We start from the raw sequence: 26,941 nt of genomic DNA on the forward strand, positions 1-26,941 counted from the left end.
GAAGTTAAAATAATCCAAGGTGTTCAGGAAATCTGAACGTACTGAGTAAGACGGTAGGCTAGGTGAGGCAGGCATGAAGCATTCCTGAGAAAGATGTTTTATAGTCAGCTAGACTTGTTGAATTTTGCTTTGTTTGCAGTAAAGCAGAATACATTCCTTGTACACAGATGACAATTGATTTTTTTTTTTTTGAGTAAAAGAGGACCAGGTTATAGGGCACTGTTATGTGCATGAGTGTGTGTACTTTTCTCTGTTTGTCTCTGCACACATTTGGGAGGTTTGTGTGTATAGCGTGTGTATTTGGGGTAGTTCGCGTGTATGGTGTATGGGTATGTGTATTTAAGTCCTTGAGCATTGCGGCCTCTCCATGTCTTTCTCTGAAGAGCTGCAGCGATGAGAGGAGCAGTATTCGTCCTGTGTTTGTCCACTGTCTCTGTTTGGACAGCACCCACACAGACAGGTAAGAGAGAAAGCTTTCCAGCTGGGTTTTTGTTTTCTAGGATAAACAATTATGCAGCATCAAAGGAATCAGATGGACGTGTCAATTTGAGTTCATTTGCTAAGAGGAGTCTGGTCACATCAAGAGTGTTGCGATGGCAGTTGTGTCATGATGCGGATGTGCTCACGCTCCTGTCTGCTCGGCCTTCCGTGTGCAGACTCTGGCCCCGTGGTCGTCCTGAAAGACGGCACCATTCGGGGCAGGTACGCAAGAGTGCATGGCTCGGAGGTGGTGGTGGAGCAGTACCTAGGCGTCCCGTTCGCAGCGCCACCCGTTGGGTCTCTCCGTCTGGCTGCACCCCAGCCGGTCAAGCCTTGGGAGGGGGTGAGAAACGCCACGCAGCAACCTAACTTGTGAGTGCACATCACCGTCTTATAATTCACCTACAGTGTAAAATTAGTAATATATCACAATCTAAACAAAAGAGCTGATATCTGGGCTGTGTTGAAGAGAATGTCAGAACAGGAATCACAGTCTGAATGGGAGGCATAGATTGGCACACAAGCAGGCAGGCTGGATTAAATGTTAAGTATCCAAAATGGAGTTGATAATACTTCACAAGGAGGGAGAGAAAGAGTGAGGGAGGAAGACAGAGAGGGAGAGAGCAGCTATGGTGTGATTTTTGTTTCAATAGTTCCACAAAAGCAAAAGTAAATCCAAGAGCAGAAAGTATATGTTATGAATGCAAAACAGAAAAAAATATATCAAAAGTATATATTTTTATATAATTGGTTATTTGAAACTTATTTTCGTTTGCATTTTGACAAGTTTTTGGTTGCTTCTGACTTTTGGAACACATTTCACGTGTGGGAGGGTCTTAGATGAAGGCGTTCCTCTGCAATCTCCATTGGTCACTGATTCCGGACTGACACAGAGCTCTGAGACCGCCTCTGGGACCAAGCCACGCCCACCCCACCAGCTTCCCAGCGTTTTCAAACATGGCGGAACGCGGTGGTTCTGTTTCACAGCAGCATGTAAACTGAGTTTTACCATTAAAGTTTATACGAAGTTTATAATTAATTGCTAAATGGTCTGTAGATATTGCAAATGTACACTGTATAATAACTACATTAAGCATGCTCACCAGCACGAGCTTTTTAAAATTTTAGTGAACTGGATGGAGAGAACATTGATGTGTGGAAGAAATATGAGTATTTGCAATATCTGGTATGGCGACGGACGGGGGGTAGTGATGCCAAATATAGTAAAATCCATAATAGTAAAAAATACCAAAATTAAAGCCAAATACCAAAATTAAAGCAATACTGAAAAGTGGCCACCCTATTATACAACCAGCTTTGTTCACTCACAGTTTTTCAGTGTTCTGCAGGTACCACACACAAACACACATCACATGCATCTTGTGCTGTCCATATTTTATTAAGAAGTGAACAATATTCATTGAACATGGAGATACTAAACATAATACATGTCAGACATGACATTCAGACACTGTCCGACTCCAGGGTTGCCAACTCTCACGCATTGAGCGTGAGACACACGCATTTGACCGTTTTCACACGCTCTCACGCCACACTTCCGATATCTCACGCCGAAAAAAAATATCCAGTTTATTTACCTCAGATCCACATATATGATTCAATACGTTACTAGTTCGCTAGCTCTGGCGCCATCCACCGGCGATATAACACTGAATCTGTGTCCATTTTACGTTCGCCCCCCCCCGCGCTCAACAAAATACACTCGCCACCGGCTCCAGGTTAAAATCTCACTCCAAGCGAACGTCAAAAGTTGGCAACCCTGCGACTCAGAGATAAAACAAAAAGATTTTAACTTGGAGGGGTGGGAGTAAGAAGAGTAGTCCATTGAAACGCAGAGTGCGGATTAGTTTCCTTCTCACTTTAGACCCGCGGGGACGCTAACGAATGATCCAGGAGGAGCGAGTAACTAGTCGCTACTATTGTGAATGTAGCAAAACGGTGACAGAAGCTACAGCAGCGATTAAATTAAAAATAATTTAAAGGCTAGCTTTAAACACGCTCTTCCCTGTTGACTCCTCTCACGGTAATGTCGCGCTGAAAAATATTGACCTGTCTTGTCAATATATGGAGCCAGATCCGTAAACGCGAGCGCTTTCGCCATTCCAGATGGCTCAGTCAAAACCATTACATCTTAATGAACCAATAAATAACATCAGCGGCAAAAATGAGTGTAAAAAATACCAGGGTTCATCATTTAGAACTACAAAAAAATCTTGTTTCTTATTTTACTATCTACCTATTTTTCATAAGAGTTTGTTTTACCGCAAAATATGAAAACTTCAAAACGGCGAATTTCGCCGCAAGGTGACAGATTTTCATGCCTGCATCCAGTTCACTAAAATTTTAAAAAGCTCGCGCTGGTGAAGTGTGCTAAATATTAACTGCCATGCTTAATGTAGTTATTATACAGTGTACATTTGCAATATCTACAGACCATTTACCAATTAATTATAAACTTTTATGGTAAAACTTAGTTTACATGCTACTGTGAAACAGAACCACCGCGTTCCGCCGTGTTTGAAAACGCTGGGAAGCTGGTGGGGTGGGCGTGGCTTGGTCCCAGAGCTCTGTGTCAGTCCGGAATCAGTGACCAATGGAGATTGCAGAGGAACGCCTTCATCTAAGACCCTCCCTCACGTGAAATGTGTTCCAAAAGTCAGAAGCAAAAAACGAAGCAGAAGCAAAGAGAGATTCCAGAAGCAAAAGACCTTACTGGGAAAATCCAAAAAAACAAAAACAATGGAACCAAAAACTTGTCAAAATGCAAACGAAAATAAGTTTCAAATAACCAATTATATTTTAAATATATACTTTTGATATATTTTTTTTCTGTTTTGCATTCATAACATATACTTTCTGCTCTTGGATTTACTTTTGCTTTTGTGGAACTATTGAAACAAAAATCACTCCATAGCAGCCATTATTTTTTAGGTCAAAACAACTAATTTTGAATATGCATAAAAGCAGCTCTGGGGGGCAGGGTTATCTTCTGATATGGTGTTATTTTGGTCATGATACCCAATTCACTAGACGTGGCTTTACATGAGCCGTGTCCTTTTACAGTGCCCTCCCTAGTTTAGAGCAGCATCCACTCAGCCCTGTGACAGTAAGAAAAAGAAAATGGATTAATTTTGGCCCTCTCATCGCTTGGTGTGTCTGGTCTCACTTTCAACTGATGTTCCTCCTGACCATCATTCCCATCTCTACTGATCCTCTCACCATCTCTTGACATGAAAGGTGTCTTCAAGACACAACCATCATGGAGTCTGTGGCAAAAATCATGGCCATAAATTTCACTCTATCTGCCGTCTCAGAAGACTGCCTGTACCTGAATGTGTACACTCCCTCTCAGCGGGTGGCGTCTGAGAAACTGCCCGTGAGTACACCATTCACACACTTCCAAATGACCTATGAGTATATTTTCTGAGAGGGATCTGTGTTGAATTAGTAACCGTGAGATCAAAGCACTGACCTGATGAGCACTGAACTGTACCCTTCTGCACCATAATCGTTGTTGACAGTATCTAACTTTGCCCTTTGCTCCCTGTCACATCGATTGCTGCAAAATATGTAAACAAACGCTGTGTTCATGCAATACTCTTCTCATCACCTGCTCCCACTACACAATCAGCAATTGATCAGAGAGACGGGAGATTGGCTACATCATCCATTTGCACAGCCGGAGAGCCAACCACAGTTCTAGACCAGCAGTTTCAAGGCGTGCTGTAGGCTCAGTGGCTTGTATATTGTAATAATACGTTGTATAAAGAGTTTATTTGTTAAATATGCCCATTGATTCTCAATTGTTTTAGCCAAATCTATAACCCAATTTCTTTGACAAGTTTTAAACGATAAAGTACACCACATTTTGTATTTAAATAGAAGTAGTACGCCTCATTTTCCCTCATTTTTTTTATAGATAGTTTAGATTAATTCATTTACACACACAGCTTGTCTCCTGAAGATATAAATTTTTTTATTAAACTACTGGATTACTGGCATATTTTGTATTAAAAATCAGCAAAAATGACTTAATGTCTGGATGGGATTTGGGAACTTGGGATTTATCGCCACAGTAATTTGCACTGGAAGAGAACTTCACCCGTTTTAATTGATCCCCCAAACCCTTCATTATTTCTTTAGTCATAGTGAATCTGTACTTTTGTACTATTAGTACACAGTTAATTAGGACTAACCAATCTGTTGACTATTACCTAGTATAACAATAGTATAGGTTTACCTTGTTTACATTCATCATTAGGTTTAAATTAAACAGGCCTCTGCACTGTAATGACACTGACATACTAGTACTGACATACTAGATATACAATGAGACCACTGACAAATCCAATACAGTGTTCAACCTGAAGCTGACATCCATTTAATTACTCACTACTTTCACAAAAGCAGAATAATTGTCATGTTCTCTAGATTTATATTTGCATTTTAGAATGTTAATTGTCAATGCAATATAAGAATATTAAGCAAACAAAACATTGTTAGACATTTCAATGGCTTGAATGGCACATTAATTAATAAACCATTCACATACCTACACTACCGTTCAAAAGTTTGGGGTCACTTAGAAATGTTCTTATTTTTTAAAGAAAATCGGTTTATTTTTTCAATTTAGCTAACATTAAATGCATCAAAAATACACTCTATACATTATTAATGTGGTAAATGACTATTCTAGCTGTAAACATCTGGTTTTTAATGCAATATCTACATAGATGTATGGAGACCCATTTCCAACAACCATCACTCCAGTGTTCTAATGGTACATTGTGTTTGCTAACTGTGTAAGGAGGCTATTGGATATTTAGAAAACCCTTGAAAACCCTTGTGCAAGTAGGTTAGCACAGCTGAAAACAGTTTTGCTGATTAGAGAAGCTATAAAACTGACCTTCCTTTAAGCTAGTTGAGAATCTGGAGCATTACAATTGTTGGTTCAATTAAACTCACAAAATGGCCAGAAAAAGACTTTCAAATTGAAACTCGACAGTCTATTCTTGTTCTGAGAAATGAAGGCTATTCCATGCGAGACATTGCCAAGAAACTGAAGATTTCCTACAATGGTGTGTACTACTCCCTTCAGAGGAGAGCACAGACAGGCTCTAACCAGAGTAGAAGGAGAAGTGGAAGGCCTCGCTGCACAACTGAGCAAGAAGACAAGTACATTAGAGTCTCAAGTTTGAGAAATCGATGCCTCACAGGTCCTCAACTGGCAGCTTCAATAAATAGTACCCACAAAACGCCAGTGTCAACGTCTACAGTGAAAAGGCGACTCCGGGATGCTGGCCTTCAGGGCAGAGTGTTAAGTTATAGGTCTATCTATAACTTTTGTGTGGGTTACTTATAACAACTTCCACGTCAAAGAATGACAGAGACCGTACTCGACTTAACCGTTCTTTTACTATTCCAACCCCGGAAGTGTCTCCCCCCCCAAATGGGTCCGTACACCTCATACAACATGAACATTCCATTACAGAACACCTCCCCCTTAAGTTAATTATCCCTTTTACAAAGTCCATTTTCCCCCTAGCTATCAATCGATAAGTGCCCACAACAGTATAACATTACTCTAGCATAAATTTACTCAATTATATCCTTTTCCAAACATCTTTAAACATCTTTTTTTTTTCCTTTTTTTTTTTTTTTTTTTTTTTTTTTTCTTCCTTAGTCCCAAAAGTCTCTTACAAATCCAGACGTCTGGGAGGGCGTGAAACCCGGCCTGATGCAGTGATGTACATGTTGGATGTGTCTGTATCTGTATGTTTGTTTGTGTCTGTGGTCGTGCATGCAGGTGTGCCTGGTTCTGGGGTGACCTCAGGCGTTTTAGTGCTGTCCGGTGAAGGAGTCTGTGTGCCGTTAACTGGGCGCATGTGTGTGCGGTTTCGCCTAACTGAACCTACATCAGTGTTGACAATGTAGGATCTGGGTGTAGACGCATTCTGCACCACTGTCCCATACTTGTTTTCTTTAGGCAGCCAAACCTCTTGACCTGACTGCAGCTGCGGCAGGACCCGGACTCTGTGGCGCAGGTTGTACCGGCGCTGCTGGTTCTCCTTCGCCCGCCTTTCCTCCTTCCTGAACTGCCTGATGTTCGGCCACCGAGGACGAAGTGCAGCTGGAACTTGGGGAATGTCAGAGCGGATCTGCCTCCCCATAAGAAGCTGGGCTGGAGAGTAGCCACTCTCCAGGGGTGTGGCACGGTAGATCTGCAGTGCCCTTGCCTTATCGCCTCCTCCTTTCCACAGTCCCTTGACTGTGGCAACAGCCCGTTCCGCCTCGCCATTGGCCTGTGGATACCTGGGGCTGCTGGTGACATGAGCAAACCCATATGCTCTAGCGAATGACTGGAACACCGAACTGCTGTACTGCGGCCCGTTGTCGGACATGACAGTCTCTGGTGTCCCATGGCGACTGAACGCCTCCTTAAGAGCAGCCACTACTGTCTCAGCAGTAGCTTCTCTGAGGTGCGCTACTTCAATGTAGCGAGAAAAATAGTCCACTACGAGCAGGTAATTGCTATTCTCCCAGACGAACAGGTCCGAGCCGACACGTTGCCATGGTCTCTCTTGCACTGCTGTCGTCAGCAGTGGCTCCCTCTGTTCAGCACGATGCTGTGAGCAGACGTTGCAGTTCTCCACCATCTGTCTGATGTGGACCGACAGTCCCGGCCACCAGACTGACTGGCGGGCCCTGGCTCGGCATTTGACGACCCCTTGGTGCCCTGTGTGTAGCTGCTGTAAGATCTCCACCCTCAGCTCACCTGGGATGACGATGCGTTGACCTCGGAGGAGCAGCTGTCCATTCAAGGTGAGGTTGTCTTTTTCAGACCAGAAGGGGGTCAGTTCGAGGGGCAGTGCGTGTCTCTCTGGCCACTCGGTCTTGCAGTACCTGATCAGCTGTGCACAGATTGGGTCAGCTTGCTGCTTTGCCGCGATCTCGTTCAGACGATGTTCTGTGGCAGGAAGGCTCTGAGTTACGGCGTCCAGGAACACTTTGACCTCGGCCTCCTTCTCCTTTTCCTCCGCCGTGAAGGTGTGTCGGATTGGGGCCCTGGATAAAGTGTCAGCAGTTATCAAGCTCTTCCCTGGCACGTGTACGATGTCAAACGAGAACCTCAGCAGCCTCAGCCGGAACCTCAGCACTCTCGGTGGGAGTTCGTCGAGAGCCTTGGTGCTAAGCAATGGCACTAGGGGCTTGTGGTCTGTCTCCAACCTGAATTTCAGTCCCAGCAGGTAGGAGGACAGACGCTCACATGCCCACGTAGCTGCCAGGGCTTCCTTCTCTATCTGAGCATAGTGTCTTTCAGTGTCTGACATACCACGTGAGATAAACACAATCTGTTTCCATACTCCGTCTGGCTGCCGCTGAGTGAGGACGCCCCCGAGACCAAAGGATGAGGCGTCTGCCGACACGCACGTCTCTGCTGTCGGTGAGTAGGCAGCCAGCACCTGTGTGGAGCTGAGCTCCATCTTGAGTCTTTTGAAAGCCTCTTGCTGTGGTGTTTCCCAGCACCACTCGTTCTTTCCGCACAGCAGGTCTTTGATTGGGCGTGTGTATGACGCGAGGTGTGGCAGAAACTTACTGAGGTAGTTCGCCATACCCATCAGTCTCTTCACCCCCCCAACATCAGTTGGTGCCGGCATCTCTTGTATAGCCTTGATCTTCTCGGGGTCTGGAGTCACGCCGTCCACGGAGACCCTGTGGCCCAGGAAATAAATGCTGTCCTTTCTGAACTCACATTTCTCCCCATTCAATGTAAGACCCTCCTCCTGGAGTTTCTTTAGGACCTGACAGAGTCTCTCGTCGTGCTGGGCCTTGCTGGCCCCATACACCAGTATGTCGTCAGCATGACACACCGTGCCTGCACAGTCCTCCAGCATCTGCAACATGCGCCGCTGAAAGTGTTCGGGTGCAGAGGAAATCCCGAACGGCAAACGGTTGAACGCATACCTCCCGAACGGGGTGATGAAGGTTGTCAGCGGCTTGCTTTCCTCTGCTAGCGGGATCTGCCAGAAGCCGGAGGTGGCATCCAGCTTTGTGAATGCTTTCGCCCCGGCCAGCATGCCCAGGGTGTGGTCGACGGCTGGGAGGATGTGTCGTTCCCTCTGAACCCACTTGTTTAGGTGAGTCAAGTCGACACACAGCCGTATCTTGCCGTTGGGCTTAGGCACAACGACCATCCCGGCACACCAGGGTGTGGGTTGTGTTACCCTGGAGATAACACCCATGCTGACCATTCGATCTAATTCAGTCTTTACCTTGTCACGGAGGGGGAGAGGCACTCTGCGTGGAGAAGACAGAGCGTGTGGGACGGCATCGGACTCCAGTGCGATGGTGTAGGGCTCCTTTAATTTCCCTAGCCCGGTGAACACAGTGGGAAACAGTGCCTTAAAGTCCTTCTGCGGTGCTTCCACTGCATGGACACGCTGCACCAGATTAAGAGCCATGATCGCAGGGAGGCCTAACAGAGGCTTGGACAGCTCATTAACAACATAGACATCCTGTCTAGTTGTTTTTCCCCTCAACGTCAGACTCCCTTTAAAACACCCCTCAACCCCTAGTCTGTGATGCCCTGGGCCGTAAAGCACTTTCCATGGCTGCTGCAGTGCCCCGTGGACTCTGCTGGAGTATGTGCTGCTGGGAATCGCGGTGACCGCAGCCCCTGTATCCAGCTTGAACGCGGTCTCCTCCCCGTTCAACTGCAACACCCCGACCCACTCATCCTCTCCTGTTGACCTCAGTTCTCCCAGGAAAGCGAAATCCTCTTCTTCACCTCTCACGTACCCCTGCGTGATGTCGTGTACCCCTTTTGCTGACCTGCATGTTTTTGCGTAATGTCCCTTTTTGTGACACTTTCTACATTCGGCGTCGCGAGCTGGGCATTCTTTCCAAGGATGTTTTTTCATATTCCCGCACTTGCCACAGCCTCCTGCCGTACTGTCCTTTTTCTCGTAGCCAACTTTCCGCCACTTCTGTTTCTTTGTTATTGCCTCTACCTGTCCTGCTGTCGACTCGGCCCCCCTCAGCACCGGCTGTTGTTTCTTTACTGCTGCACTTTGTTTGACCAGCGTTATGGCTTTTTCTAAGGTGAGTTCAGCATCTAGCTGTAACCGTTCCGACAGCCTGCTATCAAGGATTCCCACTACTATTCTGTCCCTTATCAACTCATCCCTTAGAGTCCCGAACTGGCAATGTTCCGCTAAAGTGTGCACGGCAGTAATAAAAGACTCCACACTCTCACCCGGTTGCTGGTTCCGACGGTTGAAGCAGGCTCTTTCGTAGATGACATTCCTTCTGCTAACAAAGTGTTTTTCGAACGCCGCCATTACAGAGTCGTACGATTTCTTCTGCTCTTCTGTCAGCGGCAGCACATTCAAAACATCGTCAGCCTCCTCTCCCGCCGAGTACATAAACGCGTTGACTTGAAACTCCTGTGACTGTTTATCAAGCCCTGATGCGATCCTATAGCGATTAAATCGCTTGACCCACTTCGGCCAGTCACTCGGATTAGTAAAGTCAAATTTACCCGGCGGAAAATACTGAGGTATCTGGGCAACCGCTACCGCTGGCTGTGTCATTTTCGTAGTCGTCTGTTGTCTTCTGTTTCTTTTTCTGTTGTCCACCACTAATCTGACACCATGTTAAGTTATAGGTCTATCTATAACTTTTGTGTGGGTTACTTATAACAACTTCCACGTCAAAGAATGACAGAGACCGTACTCGACTTAACCGTTCTTTTACTATTCCAACCCCGGAAGTGTCTCCCCCCCCAAATGGGTCCGTACACCTCATACAACATGAACATTCCATTACAGAACACAGAGTGGCAAAGAAAAAGCCATATCTGAGACTGGCTAATAAAAGAAAAAGATTAATATGGGCAAAAGAACACAGACATTGGACAGAGGAAGTTTGGAAAAAAGTGTTATGGACAGACGAATCAAAGTTTGAGGTGTTTGGATCACACAGACGAACATTTGTGAGACGCAGAACAACTGAAAAGATGCTGGATGAGTGCCTGACACCATCTGTCAAACATGGTGGAGGTAATGTGATGGTCTGGGGTTGCTTTGGTGCTGGTAAAGTGGGAGATTTGTACAAGGTAAAAGAAATAAGGAAGGCGATCACTCCATTTTGCAACACCATGCCATACCCTGTGGACAGCGCTTGATTGGAGCCAATTTCATCCTGCAACAGGACAATGACCCAAAGCACACCTCCAAATTATGCACAAACTTAGAGAAGAAGCAGGCAGCTGGTGTTTTATCGGTAATGGAGTGGCCAGCGCAGTCACCAGATCTCAACCCCATTGAGCTGTTGTGGGAGCAGCTTGACCGAATGGTATGAAAAAAGTGCCAATCAACCCAATCAAACTTGTGGGAGCTGTCACGGTCACAGCTCCGGACCCTTCCCTGTGGGCGTGCCGCTATGTCGTCTGCGTGTCGTTATGTCCATATTTGTAGTTCCGTGAGTGTGGGTCGTTTGCGAGCGTGTTCGTAGACGCACCTGTGCCTTGTCTCGAGATCACGAGGGTATGTGTTAATCACCTATTTAATGTGCCTTCGCGCAATGTCTTGTACTCATCTTTGTCTAAAGTTTCGTGTCTGCGCGAGTGTTGTTTGTGGCTGCTCGCGCTCCACCCGGAGCTTACACGTGTTTGTTTCAATAAACGTTCCATGTTCACCGATAATGTCGTGGTGCCTGCCTCCTACACCCGCCGTTACAGGAGCGGCTTCTGGAAGCATGGGATGAAATTTCTCCAGATTACCTCAGGAAAATTAACAGCTCGAATGCCAAAGGTCTGCAATGCTGTAATTGCTGCTAAGGGAGCATTATTTGACGAAAGCAAAGTTTAAAGTAGAAAATTATTAAAAAAAAAAAAAAAACACAGATTTCTACCTTGTCAATGTCTGGACTATATTTCTATTCATTTTGCAACTCATTTGATAAATAAAAGTATGAGATTTCAGGGAAAACACAATTGTCTAGGTGACCCCAAACTTTTGAACGGTAGTGTATGTATACTATAATTGTGACGGGTATAGAGGCAGCTGGAGGCACTGGTTGTACATCAGGGCTTTTATTCTCCGTGACAAATAAACAAGTAAACGAGCACGAAGTGACAACAAAAGCAAAGAGCAATAGCTCACAAATAGCAATGAACAAGCAAATAAAGTAAGAGTTCTCCTTAAACTCAGCACGGTGTGCAGAAGACGAAGGAGATGCTAAGTAGCTACCAGGTATCCATAAAGGTAGCCAGAACTAATGAACTAACCAGATTCACACTAACGCTAGCCAGATTCATCCTTCATGACAAACATTACGATAACACAAAAATGACCTTCAGATACTATCATATATTTTACCATATATTATTGTTGCTTATAAACATATTTCTTCCATCTGCTCCCGCGACATACCAAAACAGTATCTGAATATTTCGTTACATTCCGAGCTGCTAGGTGTCGCATGTCTAAAACTAATGGCACGTCTAGAACTGCAGGTCTACAACTGCGGTTGGCTCTCCAGCTGTGCAGTTGAATGCAGACATTGGAGCTGAAGCTCAAAGGAAAAAGTGGGAGGAAGTTGCCGAGCAGCATGGGAGCTCGTTGAACTCAAGTGTCCAGCGCAGTGATGGCAGGGACAGGCACACCTCCACCATGCACGCAGATCAACGAGCCCCAAACTCCCTCCCCACTTTTGCTAGTATTCTCAAACACAGGAAGTGTTCCATGCAGTTAACAAGCCAGGCTGTATAGCTATATGATCTTTCTTGTGTGGGAATACAAACGACAAGCATTTCAGAGAAGGATTTCAATCCAAACAGATCATTAAAATTGGATTTCACTGGAATCCAGCCACGACTGTTCACAGCTCCATTCTTTGGAAATCAAAAGCAATGATCACATTAATTGAAAAAAACACTTATTTACATTTAATGAAAAAAGGTAAATAAATAAACAAATGAAGAGGGTAACTGGTAATTGTTGTGTTATTTAATCACAGGTGATGTTCTGGATCCATGGAGGGGGGCTCTGTATGGGCGGAGCACTTCAGTATGATGGATCCATATTGGCAGCCTATCAGAACATTGTTGTCGTTGTCATTCAGTATAGGCTGGGCATATTAGGCTTCTTCAGGTATGATTCACAGCAACATGATCTCATCCACCTCTTTTAGATCACCAGAACAGATCACACTGGAACAGAGGCATTCTGTATAGGGTAACAGATTAACCATCTGAAGAACACCTTGATTTACTCTCCAGAAATGGGGCCTAAGATCGACCAAATATAAATATATAAAAAACAAATCAAAATGTGTGTGTTGTCGACCCTGGTTTGGAATAGATATACTTTGGATCAAATTCATTGGATGAGGTCTGTATATCAGAGGCCCAAATAACAAAGGAGAAGGATTTAATGTTTAATTATGGATGAACAGAATGTATTATGAAGACCCAAATGCACTTGAATAACACATTACTTAGCCATCATGAGCTCTGAGTGCTGTATTTTACCTAAACACATGGCCTGTATGATTGTATAGAGTGGATTTCTGCATGTGTTTGATGAGTTAGCACAGGAGATAAGCATGCAAAAGGAAACTGGGGTTTTCTGGACCAAATCGCTGCACTCAAGTGGGTGCAGCAGAACATTGAGAACTTTGGAGGAGATGCCCAGTCTGTCACTGTCGCTGGGGAATCAGCAGGAGCAATCAGTGCATCCCTGCTGGTACGGCCATATGGCACTTTAGCCTTGTGTCAGACTTAAGGACTTGGCTTGTCGGATCATTGTGGCTTAACACTGACTTGAATATCGTTCACAATCTGATAAATACTTATTTATCTTAAGTACTTCCAAAACCCAAATGGATCTGACCACAATTGCCCAATTAAAAATGCTGTAATTAAGCTTCATTATGCATGTATGAACTGTATGCATGTATGAACTGTAGAAATGCAAATGGAGCTGTCGGTAATTAATAATAGTATAACTGTGATGGAAGATGTTTGCCATTTCTGTGACCACATCTGCTTTTAGGTCTTGTCCCCGTTAGCCAAAGGCTTGTTCCAGCGAGCCATCTTCCAGAGCGGAGTTGCAACCCATGGAACAATCTCCGCCAAAACCCCCATGTACTCTGCCAGGGTAACTCAATCATACCAAATTCAACAGGCTTAAATATGGCTGAAGCCACAATGCGTTTGTGTTGCGGTTTCCACCTCTTGTGGTTGAGAATCAAAACATCAACCACATTCGCTATGGTGAAGAGTTGCATGTGACCAATTGAACTGGAAAGAGTGTAAAATAGCAAATAATGTGTGTGTGGGTGTGTGTGTGTCTGTGTGCCTGTTTTCATAACAGTTGGGGTTGGAGATGACCTGCACGGTTGTGGCTGTGTGTTGTGTAGTGATATAAACATGTTTAGGGTGTTTGAAACTGAAGCTGTGTTTGTTGCTTCTGTAGGCAGTAGCAAACAACACAGAGTGTGACCCCACACAAAGCACTGAGCTCATGGTGGAATGTCTGAGGCAAAAGACTGAAGAGGACATCATAAAATCCACAAAAAAAGTGAGATGAGACGGTTGTTTAATACATCTTCTGATGCAGACTGTTATAGAATGACCGCGGGAGGGATTGAGACGGAAGTCATTATAAGAATTTACGCACCGTTGTTGTTTATTAAGCAATCGCCCAGGTCTCCAAACACACTTTCCCCTGAATGAGTACCAACATCCGCCAAATTAAGAAAACAAACAAAAAATAATAATGATAATTAACTATTTACCAAATAACAAAATAAATAAACAAATACACCAAGATTACATCTAGGGTTGCAACGGTATGAGATTTTCACGGTATGATAACCGTCTCAGAAAATACCGCGGTATCACGGTTATCACGGTATCACAGTTAGTTTGTATATTATTAAAAGATACACTGACCCTTAAAGAAATTACAAGTTTTTTTGTTCAATTAACTATTTATTGTAGAAACCTGGAACTATTGTAGCTATACAAAAAGTCTCCTTTAAAAAAAAAAAAAAAGCTGTAAACATGTTTATATAAATACTGCAAAATTAGAGAAACCTAAATCATGTATTTCAGTACAATTATTTAAGTTTAAATTATTTAGTATCTGATAAACTCAGCCTGGGTCAGTGTCTGATCAACAACTGTTGTAAACGTCCGTTGTACTGCCAAGTTAGAATATAACCAGATACTGCAGAAAGAGAGGATTTATTTCTGACATGACCGTCACAATAGAGATTTCTATTTTAAGGCGTTCACACCGAGTCTGGTTTTAACATATGAAAAACAGACACGTTAGAATTTGAAAATGAACGCATGTAAATTAATGGCGTCTTTTACATCCAGTGAAAGCAAGGACCATAAAAAGCTAGAATTATACTTTCACTAGTGACCGTAGCGCGCGACTCGGCACAGTTCTTTTGTCTTACGTTAACAAATACGAGCCTCTTGTAATTCCCGGACGAAAAATGAGAGAACGTGAAGACGTTAAGATTGGTCGTTTTGAAAATAAACAACCATTAAATAATGTGATGAAAAAGCTAATCATTTCGAGTATATGTATAAATATTTAACTTAAGTGTTGGGAAATATTGAAACGGACCTTTAAAGTTACGTACAAGTGCTTTAATTCCACCTTATAAAGGTGTATGAACCCTGCAAACATGACTTTGTTCATTGCGCTGAGGCGCGGCGCGCATAGTGCACGACTTCGCGAATCGACAGCGCGCGAGACCCTCGCGCACGGGTGGAGCCAACGTCATTTTCGCCGCTGATTTTAGTTTAGCTTTTTTTTTTTTTTTTTTACATTTGTTAAGTCTGATGCACTTTCTGTCATTCTCACCGCTGTGTGCTGAGTAGCTGAACCGGAGCGGAGTTGCGCATGCGCGGGTCAGTTTCTCCGCTGGCTTGCTTTTTACCGGTAATAAGCAGACGCACACGGTATGATAACCGTGCATTTTAATACCGTGGTATACCGTGAAACCGGTTACCGCTGCAACCCTAATTACATCCTACGATCTTGACTCACTCATGGCCCTTTGTTTGTAAAGTAGGCCTACACAGCGTTTCAATACTGGCTCAGGCAGCCGTCGCCTAGCGGCATCTTACCAATCATTTTTTTCTCGCCTCCGCTCTTAAGCTCCACCTTTTATATAATCGGCCCAACCATTATCCAATAATATATGCTAATTACTAGAGGTGCCAACTAGACCGAACATATTTTAAAAACACTACAATGTAAATACATTTGTTAAAATACAACCTTTCACGAAACGCGACAAATAATTCCTAATATCCCCCTTTACTCTATACCACTTAAAACCTCCCATGAAAAGCACAACATCCCAAGGAACAGGTGTCAGCCCTGTTACATCACCTCCCCCTTCTGGAAATGGTGACTACCAGGTAAACCATCAAGTACACCAACCCCAAAGCAACCAAAACAACTCAAACATCATTACTCCCCCTCAAATGTCCGAGACAAAAAATCAGCAACCTGATTCACAGCACCAGGGCGATATTTCACAGTAAATTTATAGGGTTGCAAAGACAAATACCATCGCGTTATGCGCGCATTAGAATCACGCATTCTGCTCAACCACTGTAATGCTCGGTGGTCCGTTTCCAACACAAACACCCTCCCCAAGAGATAGTACCTCAGAGAGTCCAACGCCCATTTAATAGCTAGACATTCTTGTTCAACCGTAGAATAGCGCTGCTCCCTAGGGAACAACTTGCGACTGAGGAAGGCGATCGGTCTTCGATGTCCATCCACCTCCTGTAGAAGCACAGCCCCCAATCCTACGCCGGAAGCGTCCGTCTGTACGACAAACGGCTGATCAAAGTCCGGACTCATCAACACGGAATCCTCGCACAGCGCATTCTTCAAATCCTCAAACGCGTCCTCACGTGGCTTTGTCCAAACCACCTTATTTGGTTCCGATAATCGCGTCAGATCTGTAAGAATAGAGGCTCTCGCAGAAAAATTAGGTATGAATCGGCGATACCATCCCACCAATCCCAAAAAAGATCTTACCTTCTTCTTGGTCATCGGTGGTCTGCAATTACGAATCGCCTCCACTTTGCATACTTGCGGGCGAATCTGACCATTACCAATAATAAAACCCAAGTAACTAATCTCTGTCTTAGCAAGAGCACATTTTTTTGGGTTAATGGTCAGTCCTGCTTCCTTAAATCGTCCCAGCACCTGTTGCAGATGCCCGCAATGATCTTCCCAATTTGCACTAAAAATCACCACATCATCCAAATATGCAGCGACATAATCGTCCATGCCATATAGCACTCGGTCCATGAGTCTCTGAAATGTGGCTGGCGCCCCCTGTAGACCAAAAGGCATCACTTTAAAATGATACAACCCATACGGAGTACGAAAAGCAGTTAATTCCTTCGCCTTGTCCTTCAACGGCACTTGCCAATAACCTTTGCATAAATCCAAGGATGTGATGTACTTGGCTTTGCCTAGCCGCTCCACTAACTCATCAATTCGTGGCATTGGATAGGGATCAAACTTGGTAATCGCATTAATATGTCTAAAATCAATGCAAAATCTAATAGTTCCATCCTTCTTCGGGACTAAAACTACTGGACTGCACCATTCGCTGGTCGAAGGTTCTATAACTCCCAATGCGACCATAGTGTCCAGTTCCTGCTTCAAAGCAGGCAACAATCGTTCCGGCACTCGATAACTCCTCTGTCGTGCAGGCCCCTCTCCAATGCAGACAATGTCATGCTCCACCAGATCCGTATGTCCTGGTTTTTCTTGAAACAAATCTGGATCCAGCAATCCTTCCAGCTGTTGCTGCTGACAAGGCCCTAAATGTGACACATCGACAGCCTGTAAGCTGTTACCTGTGGGAAAATATTGTTCCACTGGTTCTTCTTCCTCCTCCACAGCTCTCACAAACAGCTGCTTTTCCACTGTCGTCGTTCTAGGATGAAATTCTTTAAGCAAGTTCACATGATAAATCTGTTTCTTTTTACTTCTGTCCGGCATCTTAATTTCATATGTTACCTTCCCCACTTTCCGCAAAATTTCATACGGACCATGCCATTTAGTCAACAATTTATTGTCACTCGTAGGTAAAAGTAGCAGTACCTGTTGACCTGGAGCGAATGATCTCTCCTTGGCGCTACGATCGTACCATGTCTTCTGTCTCTTTTGCGCCTTCCTCATATTCTCTTGGGCTAGCGATGTCATCTGCTCCAACCGTTCTCTCATCTGAATCACATACTGGACCACATTCTTTTGCTCATTTCGTGACCCTTCCCAGAGTTCCTTCAGTAAATCCAGGGGTCCTCTCACCTGTCGTCCGTACAGCAACTCAAACGGTGCAAAGCCCGTCGACGCTTGTGGTACTTCTCTGTATGCAAACAGTAAGTAGGGCAACCACTGGTCCCAGTCTTTTCCTGACTGCTCAATGAACCTGCGAAGCATGGTCTTCAGAGTTCGATTAAATCTTTCTACTAGACCATCTGTTTGAGGATGATATGGCGTGGTCTTAATACCTTTAATATCCAATAACTCGTATACTTGCTTAAGCAATTCTGAAAGAAAGTTAGTGCCTTGATCCGTAATTATCTCCCTCGGCACCCCTACTCGAGAAAATAATTGAATCAAGCAGTTTGCAATTTGCCTTGCCTTAATATTTCTTAACGGAAACGCTTCTGGATATTTAGTGGCATAATCGCATATAACCAGAATATATCGATTACCACTCTTACTCGTTTCCAAAGGCCCCACTATATCCATACCTATTCGTTCAAACGGCGTTTCAATAACCGGTAAATTTTGCAACTGCGCCGGTGGAACACCTCTCCCTGCCGTTAACTGACATTCGCTACACGTTTTGCAAAACTCTGTTACATCCGTATATAATAAAGGCCAACTAAAACGACTAGCGATTCTCGCCAACGTCTTATATTTCCCCAGATGTCCTGCCCATGGAACAGAGTGAGCCAGTGTCATTATAGTATGTCTCAAGGATTGTGGCACCGCTAACGCTTCCACTTCCCCTCTTACTTGATACAAGATGTCATTTTTCATCACATACTTTTCCTCCCTTAATCCTTGCGTACTTCCCCGTCTCACGCCATCTATTTCCGATACCTTCTGAAACCATTCCTGTAATGTTACATCCGCATTCTGCAGCTCAGCTATATTTGCTGGAATGTCCATCTCTAAGCCAGGTACTGGCAATGGTAAAGCTTCTTCCTGACAAATTTCCGTACCTTTAACTTTCTCCCTACGCTTCTCTTTTCTGGATTTACGACTCTTGGTTTTTACCTTTTCCATATCTGCTTCAGCAAACGGCAGCTCTCTCATATCCTCTTTAATCCTCTGTGCTCTTGTTACCACATTACATAGTGCCTTTTGCGAGATTAAATCGTACAGTATAGGGAAATCCTGACCCAACACCACTGCATATGGTAATTGAGGAACTAATGCTACCGGCATATAAAATGTTTGATCTTGCACGGTTATAAACACCTCCGTAGTAGGGTAACTTTTCACATCACCATGTACACAGCATACGGCGGTCTGCTTCTCTCCCTCTACCTCTGTTACCAAACTTTCCAGCACCAGTGTTTGCGTACTCCCAGTATCCACTAGAGCCTTCACTGCTTGCCCATTAACCAGGACCGGTACTCCTTCCTCCAATAATCCGTCCGACGGGTATAGTGTCTTTGGCCTCGGCACATTACATATTGCTATCCGTTTAGCTTTCTGTACTTGACAATTCGGTTTAGTATGACCTTTCTCTCCACAATAATAACACCTCACTTCTTGTTTGGTATATTTATCGTTATGTCTACTAAACCTATTCACTTGACTCTGCACCTGACCACGCCTTTCACCACCCCCGGCAGACTTACTTCTCGATCCTTGCGCCCACTGATCGTCATTACTGCTCCTAGTGTCTCTCCTGGCTGAAAGGTAGACTTCGGCCAGTCTAGCTGCCTCCTCTGCTGTTTCTGGGTTATGTCCTTTTATCCATACTGCCATGTCCGGGCTTATCATCCTCATAAATTGTTCCAAAATCAATAACTCCGATACTTGTTGCATTGTCCGCTCTTCTGGTCTAATCCATTTCATAAAAAGTTCTCTCAATCTCACATACAATTCTTGTGGTGATTCATTCGGCCATATTTCTGTTGACCGGAACCTCTGTCTATACGTCTCCGCACAAATTTCGTATTTCTTTAAAACCGCTTCCTTAATTTTCTTATAATCATTTGTATCCCTGATGTCCATAGCCACGTACGCACTCCGCGCTTTACCTGTTAACAGAGGAATTAGACGAATAGCCCAATGTTCGTCTGACCAATGACATAATAATGCAATTCTTTCAAATGTCATCAAAAAGTGTTCTATATCGTCTCCATCCCGTAAAGGGTGTAACTTCGGCTCTTTAAATTCAGTCAGCGGCATTGGCCGCTGTGGTGACACTATCCTACTATGAACGACGTCACTTCCCCGATCACTACCCGTTGGTAGACTACTTTCAACGTGGCCTTGGAGTTGCTGAAACTGATGTTGCACGTTTCTCCATCTTTGCTCATTTCTTGCTTCTGTTTGTGCAATCCGTTCATCTCGTGCCACTTGATTCTGAACCAGCGTTTTTACAAGGCCTGCTATTTCCGCAATCATGCCTTCTGCGGAATTCCCTGGTCTCATTCCCAAATCGCTTTGAGCCAAATCCTGGCCACCACTTGCTCCTTGGCTTTCCAGCGAACTGTGCGGACGTTGTAGCTCTAACTCCGCTCTTTCTATGGTTTTATCCTGCTTCAACTTCGGCGGCATTTTCCTTGGCCTCCCGTCCCATAGATGTTCTCCGGTTTCTTTTCCGTTTTATTCCTTACTGGGATCCTCTCCCTGCAGCTTTTTTTTTTTTTTTTTTTTTTTCAACCACTTCTGACACCATTTGTTATAGAATGACCGCGGGAGGGATTGAGACGGAAGTCATTATAAGAATTTACGCACCGTTGTTGTTTATTAAGCAATCGCCCAGGTCTCCAAACACACTTTCCCCTGAATGAGTACCAACATCCGCCAAATTAAGAAAACAAACAAAAAATAATAATGATAATTAACTATTTACCAAATAACAAAATAAATAAACAAATACACCAAGATTACATCCTACGATCTTGACTCACTCATGGCCCTTTGTTTGTAAAGTAGGCCTACACAGCGTTTCAATACTGGCTCAGGCAGCCGTCGCCTAGCGGCATCTTACCAATCATTTTTTTCTCGCCTCCGCTCTTAAGCTCCACCTTTTATATAATCGGCCCAACCATTATCCAATAATATATGCTAATTACTAGAGGTGCCAACTAGACCGAACATATTTTAAAAACACTACAATGTAAATACATTTGTTAAAATACAACCTTTCACGAAACGCGACAAATAATTCCTAATATCCCCCTTTACTCTATACCACTTAAAACCTCCCATGAAAAGCACAACATCCCAAGGAACAGGTGTCAGCCCTGTTACACAGACTCTTGGACACATTATCAGTGATAGCACCTGGGGTCACAGGGGGTTTCGGGTCTTTCAACTTAAGACCCCCTCACCCAGACAACCCGCCCGGGAGTGATCAGTTCCCGGCCTGTGTCCAAGAAGCGCTCATCCATGCCTTGTCCCTCTGGATCCACAGCCATCGAGACGCTTTCTCAGCGGCCTCTGTCGCTGAACAGATGGCTCTCCTCCTCCGTGCCCCTGTGATGCCTAGGAGACTGTAGGCCCTGTAGAGTGACTTCCCTGCAAAGCCGCTTCCCCCAACCTCAATGGGTAGGCATCTTGCACTCCACCCCCTGTTGCGGCAGTCCTCCACCAGCTCAGCGTATTTCTCCCTCTTCCTCATATTGGCTTCCTCCATCCTCTCCTCCCAGGGGACTTTGATTGCAGCACGATGTCTTGTCTCAGGCTGGTTTCCGTGATGTTCTCAGGGAACTTCAGCTGTTTTCCCAAGTCCACCCTCAGCTGCCAGTCTTTTGCTGTTCCCAGGAGTCCTGTTTGGGCCTTTGGTTGGAGAGGAGGTTTTTCCCCAGCCTTCACAAATGGAATTCTGTGCCTTCGTGGTTGCAATTGCTTGCTGCAGTCAATGGCACAGTGGATGGACTCAGCCACTGCCTTCAGCACCTGGTCGTGGCGCCAGCGATAGCGACCCTCTCCAAGTGCCTTCAGACAGCTGCTGAGGATGTGCTCCAATGTTCACCTCCCTGGCACATTGTACATGATGGAGCTTCCACCTTGCCCCACAGGAAAAGGTTTGACGGGCTTGGTAGGATATCGTAAACTGACTGTATGAGGAATTTTATGCGGAGTGGTTCAGCCTTCCACAACACCGGTCATAAGATTTTCCTGTTCATGGCTTCTTCCCATCTAGTCCACACACCCTGCTGCCTTAGCCTCACCCACTGGCTTGCACGCTGATCTTCGACTCCAGCCCGCACCTCAAGTTGGACCCGGTCCCGCCTTCCCTTGCCCCTAAGCCTGCCAAGGTGGGTTGTTGATACGGTTCCCAGTCCCGCCCAGCCGGTAGCCACAGATCCCACAAACTCTTTGTGGAACAGCCATGCTTCTGCCTGGTCCACCGCCTCTTGCGCCCTCCACTTTCTGCCTGTCCTCACCTCAATACCACCTTGAGCGACCTTTGGGTCCTTCGATTCCCTGTACTGGAGAACCTCAATTATTATGAAAATCAATTATTATGAATGCATTAATGCTCTGGAATACATTATTACTGATGCATTCATGAGATGAAAAACATTTTATTCTACCATTTTAAGAATAATCATTAATAATGCATTAATGCGTTAAAAACATTTTATTAGTGTATTTTATTATTTTGCATGTTTAGGCATATAAACATGAATACGTGTCAAAATTGCATATTGGGATTGTTATGAGATATTGCATTGTGAAAGACTACAAGCTAATAAATTATACTACAAATGAATAATTATAATAATTGCACTGACTGATTTCCTGCAGAAAACAATCTTCCTGGGAGCCACTGTGGATGGAGAGTTCCTCACTGACATGGCTGAGGAGCTGCTGAAGAGCAAGGACTTCCTGAAGGTTCCTGTGCTGTTAGGCATCACAAACCATGAATTTGGTTGGATTCTCCCTCTGGTATGTGCTCATGACAAAATAAGAAAACTATCATATTTATTATTAGTCCTCATTGTGACGGGAGTGCAAATATCACTCCAGTCTCAGGAAAAAGGAGGATTTAGTGGATAAAGTGCACAAACTCAAAACCTGTGAACTAATCCAAATTAAGGATACAATAACCAGCAGTCAACTGGTACAAAGACAAGATATATAATGACAGTCAAACTGTCACGGCCCCCTACTGATCGCCCCCGTCTACAGCAGCAGCTTGTCCTGTGGGTGTGGTGTTGTGTTCGTCCCTCAGGTGGGCGGAGCCCGCGATCCGTCTCACCTGAGGGTCGTTTGTTCGTCTATATATGTCTTGTCTTTGTACCAGTTGACTGCTGGTTATTATATCCTTAATTCGGATCAGTTCACGGGTTTTGGTTTGCGCACTTTACATATTAAACCATCCTATTTCCCTGAGACTTGGCGTGATCGCTTCCATTTATTTTCGCTCACCCTGCCCGTCACACAAACGACCCTCAGGTATCGGGTTTCTGAATGGGCCTCGCCCACCTGTTGGACAAACACAACGTCACAACAACAAGACAACATAAAATATGGCAGAGGGCCTCCGTACCAAGTCAATTCAAGTTCCTTTTATTTGTCTCCCAGGGGATACATTTTCCTTAGACAGAGGGCATACTGCAGTACAACACAAGACATTAATGGACAACACCATGTAAACAAATAACGTATCATGAAAGGACATTAAGTGCGTTACAATTGTGTGCCATTACAAAAAACCAGACACACAGGGATACAGTCAAACCTTGGTGTTATTTAGCATCTTGATTGACAGTGGTACAAAAGAATATTTGTACCTATTATGCTTACTTAACAGAACCCTATATCTCCTACCTGAATTCATGAGCTGGTACTCAGAAGACAGCACATGTATATTATCTAATACAATGTTCATTGCCTGTCTATATAATTCCTGCTCCAACAGCTCCTGCTGGCTAGAAAGGGTAGGAATGCCAATAATTTTACCTGCTGTCTTGACCAGACTGAGTATTTGAGTTTTTGATTTAACCGTTAAATTGCCAAACCAACCAGTAATACCATATCTCAGGATGGATTCAACAGCAGCTTTGTAGAAAATCAGCATAATATTTTTACAGACACCAAATAGTCTTAATCGACGCAGAAAATAAAGACGCTGATGAATTCTCGAATAAACGCTAGCCACCTGTGTTCTCCAACTCAGATCACTATCTATATGAACTCTGAGATATTTAAAAGAGCTCACCTGCTCGATTGTGTGCCCATGAATGGTCACAGGGTCAAAATTGCCAACTCACCGAGGGCCCACCACCATTTCTACTGTCTTCTTTGTATTTATCTCCAATTTATTTACCACACCAAGCAACAAGTTTTCCTACTGCCATACTATATGTGTTTGAGACAGAGGTACCTATTAACAGACTCAGGAAGACAATATCAGAATATTTTACCATAAATTGGTTTGCCTCCTTACTAACACAGTCATTTGTATAGAAAGTGGAGAACTGACACTCCCCTGGGGGGCACCGGTGCTACATACAGTTATGTCAGATAGCGCACAATTAAACCTCACTTGTTGTGGTCTATCAGACAAAAAAGAATAATACCACTTAATAAAAAATGGGTTCACATTTGCCTGAACTATCTTGCTGAGAAGAAGATGTGGCTGTATAAGATTAAAAGCTGAACTAAAATCAGTGAAAAGTAATCTAGTGTATGCATTTGAACATTCAATGTGTTTCAGGATCAAATGCATTAGAGTTACTATGGCATCACCTGTGCTGCGATTTTCTGTATAGGCAAACTGAAATTTACCGTGACAATTATTCTTGATGCTGAAAATAGCATTGGAGAAGCCAATAATTCTTTAATTGAAATATAAAGCTTTTTTAATTTTAATTGTTTTTAGAACTTTGCCCCTCCAGGATGGCAGAAGGGTATGGAGAGGCAAACAGTAAAAGCAATCATGGACCTGTTTTTCCCACATGGGGTAAAATCCTGCTCAACACTTTCATCTTAGCATCAGTACCCATGCTGGGCCATTCAAATTAGTTTATTAGAAAATGTCTCCCTCTGCTGGATATATATTTAAAAAAAACATCTTAAACCTGATGAACTACCAAGCCCAGCATGCACTTCCATGATATTGCTGCTCACCCAAGATGTTTCCTAGGTGTCAGCTGCAAATGACCTCATAACAGATGAATACCTTAAAAATGCTAAAACTCCAGAGGATGTAAGAGATAGCTTCACTGAAATGATGGGGGATCTTTTCATGGTTTTGCCAGTCATGAAAGTGGCTGGTTATCACAGAGGTAAGGATATCAGAGAGGAGCTTCCCGTGCCTATAGTCTGATGGGCCAATCCAGTTTGGCCCCTCAAATGAGGGTCTCTTTGGTCACTGACAGATGCTGGAGTGCATGTTTACATGTATGAGTTCCAGCACCAGGCCAAGCTTTTTAAAGACATCCGACCCAGTTTTGTGAAGGCTGATCATGCTGATGATGTCATATTCATGCTTGGCATCTGCTTCAGGGACGACGAAATCAACCTGATCGGTAAAAAAAAATCCAGTGACTATACAGCAGAATGTCAGGGCCTGTTAATAGACATGACTGTGAAAATAATATTGTAACAAGCACAGCAGTAGCAATGTGATGATGATGATGATGACCATGATGACAATGACCATGATGATGTATTGTTTGCTATACAGGAAGATTTACTGAGGAGGAAAATGAGTTATGTAAAACCATGATGGGATACTGGGGTAACTTCATCCGCACAGGGTAAGAACAAGACCAACACCAAACCCACATCACTATATCACACAGTGCAGTTATTTTTACTACCAAAAAGTTCCAAACAATATTTATCAAAGTTATTATTTATACTTTTTTTCTATAAGGTGAAGTTCACATGAGAGAAAGAACCAAATTCTTTGTAGAGCTCAAATGAACCAGTTTATGTTCCGTAGATCGGATCCCCCAACACAGAGGCAGCCATGTTTAAAATAGATTTAGTACCAAATCTCTGAAAGATCCAGTAGGTGTCAGTATAATAACTGTTTCATAACGTGAAGTCGTTTAATTGGAAAATATGACTTATTGCTCCTTTAGTACACACAGATAATGCGTAGTTTATGATGACTCTCATCATGTTCAATCACTAACACAGTAATGTTCATTTGGAAAGAGCAATTTTTACCTCACAATAAAAAAAACTCACAAATGTGAGGTCCAACCTAGTCTTATATTCATGTCTGAACTCCTGTACGGATTGTACGGAGATATAAACTGTGGCGAACAGCAATATCATTAACATCATTCAAATTGATCAAATTAACTACTGAGTAAAAATTTATGCAGGACATCTATGAAATAGCAGAATATTTTCCCTCATGTATCAGATACATGTCTTTTGTTGGATTTTTATAAGCTGATATATCTTAATAGACTACTTTTAATCTCGTTAAAAGCTCTCCAAATGGACCTGGCTTGCCAAACTGGCCCCCCTATGACCAGTCCAATAAGTATATGAATCTAGAATTACAGCAGACAGAGGGACAAGACCTGAAACGGGACAGAGTGGATTTCATTCAGAAGCTCACAGAAGCTCAATGAGCGTGGCATCTCCTGACGTGTGTTTCTCCAGTAAAGACTACTAAACGTTACATTATCAATAAACGTCTATAAACTCCCCGACTTTGTGTTGTAGTGTGTTTTCTTCATTGATATGGTAGCATAACTGTTCACTGCCCGCCAGGGGCGGACTGGGACAAAAAATCGGCCCTGGCATTTTTGGACCAGACCGGCCCACTCACACTCGATAACGCTTTTCACACTTTTCAGTTTTTTGAATGTGTATACCAACAGTTTACAAAATTACCATTTTAAAAAGTGTAATTTCCTTTCATTTCTGTACATTGTCCCTAAACACCTCCATAAAAACTACCAAACATTTCCCCTTCCTATCAAGCCTTAGCCTAGCCTACTACTCACCCCACAAATATTAATGAAAATAGAATGCTGCCTGCTGAGTGACTTAGTACTGTTTTTGTTGGTGAATGGAGGTTTTAAAAGTGTTCTCACATTTAAGACTATTTAGTTCAGAATGGAAGACATAAAAGTACTAAAATAGGCTTATTTTCTCATACAGTCAGTGTACACAAAGTCTTATAATAGAGGTAAGGACGTTAT

At 43.7% G+C, this 26,941-nt stretch overlaps 1 protein-coding gene across 1 annotated transcript; it reads left to right on the forward strand.

Annotated features, from left to right (window-relative positions):
* The first annotated feature begins 390 nt into the window (after positions 1 to 390).
* Positions 391 to 26,428, forward strand: LOC143497970 (fatty acyl-CoA hydrolase precursor, medium chain-like). The gene is made up of 13 exons (XM_076993620.1): positions 391 to 460; positions 657 to 852; positions 3,739 to 3,877; positions 12,523 to 12,656; positions 13,097 to 13,250; positions 13,560 to 13,664; positions 13,983 to 14,087; positions 22,572 to 22,712; positions 24,652 to 24,732; positions 24,916 to 25,057; positions 25,151 to 25,300; positions 25,459 to 25,531; positions 26,221 to 26,428. The coding sequence occupies exons 1-13, from the start codon at positions 394 to 396 to the stop codon at positions 26,363 to 26,365; spliced, it is 1,632 nt and encodes a 543-aa protein (XP_076849735.1). The 5' UTR covers positions 391 to 393; the 3' UTR covers positions 26,366 to 26,428.
* The last annotated feature ends 513 nt before the right edge of the window (positions 26,429 to 26,941 follow it).

Source organism: Brachyhypopomus gauderio, unplaced genomic scaffold, assembly GCF_052324685.1.
Source record: "Brachyhypopomus gauderio isolate BG-103 unplaced genomic scaffold, BGAUD_0.2 sc118, whole genome shotgun sequence".
NCBI classification, from domain to species: domain Eukaryota; kingdom Metazoa; phylum Chordata; class Actinopteri; order Gymnotiformes; family Hypopomidae; genus Brachyhypopomus; species Brachyhypopomus gauderio.

Bases quoted from the DNA above. Each gene is read 5' to 3' on its own strand.
- LOC143497970 (XM_076993620.1), top strand. From the start codon at position 394: ATGAGAGGAGCAGTATTCGTCCTGTGTTTGTCCACTGTCTCTGTTTGG. The intron at 12,657-13,096 runs GTATGATTCACA...TTGATGAGTTAG, and splicing joins GGCATATTAGGCTTCTTCAG to CACAGGAGATAAGCATGCAA. The intron at 14,088-22,571 runs GTGAGATGAGAC...GATTTCCTGCAG, and splicing joins TCATAAAATCCACAAAAAAA to AAAACAATCTTCCTGGGAGC.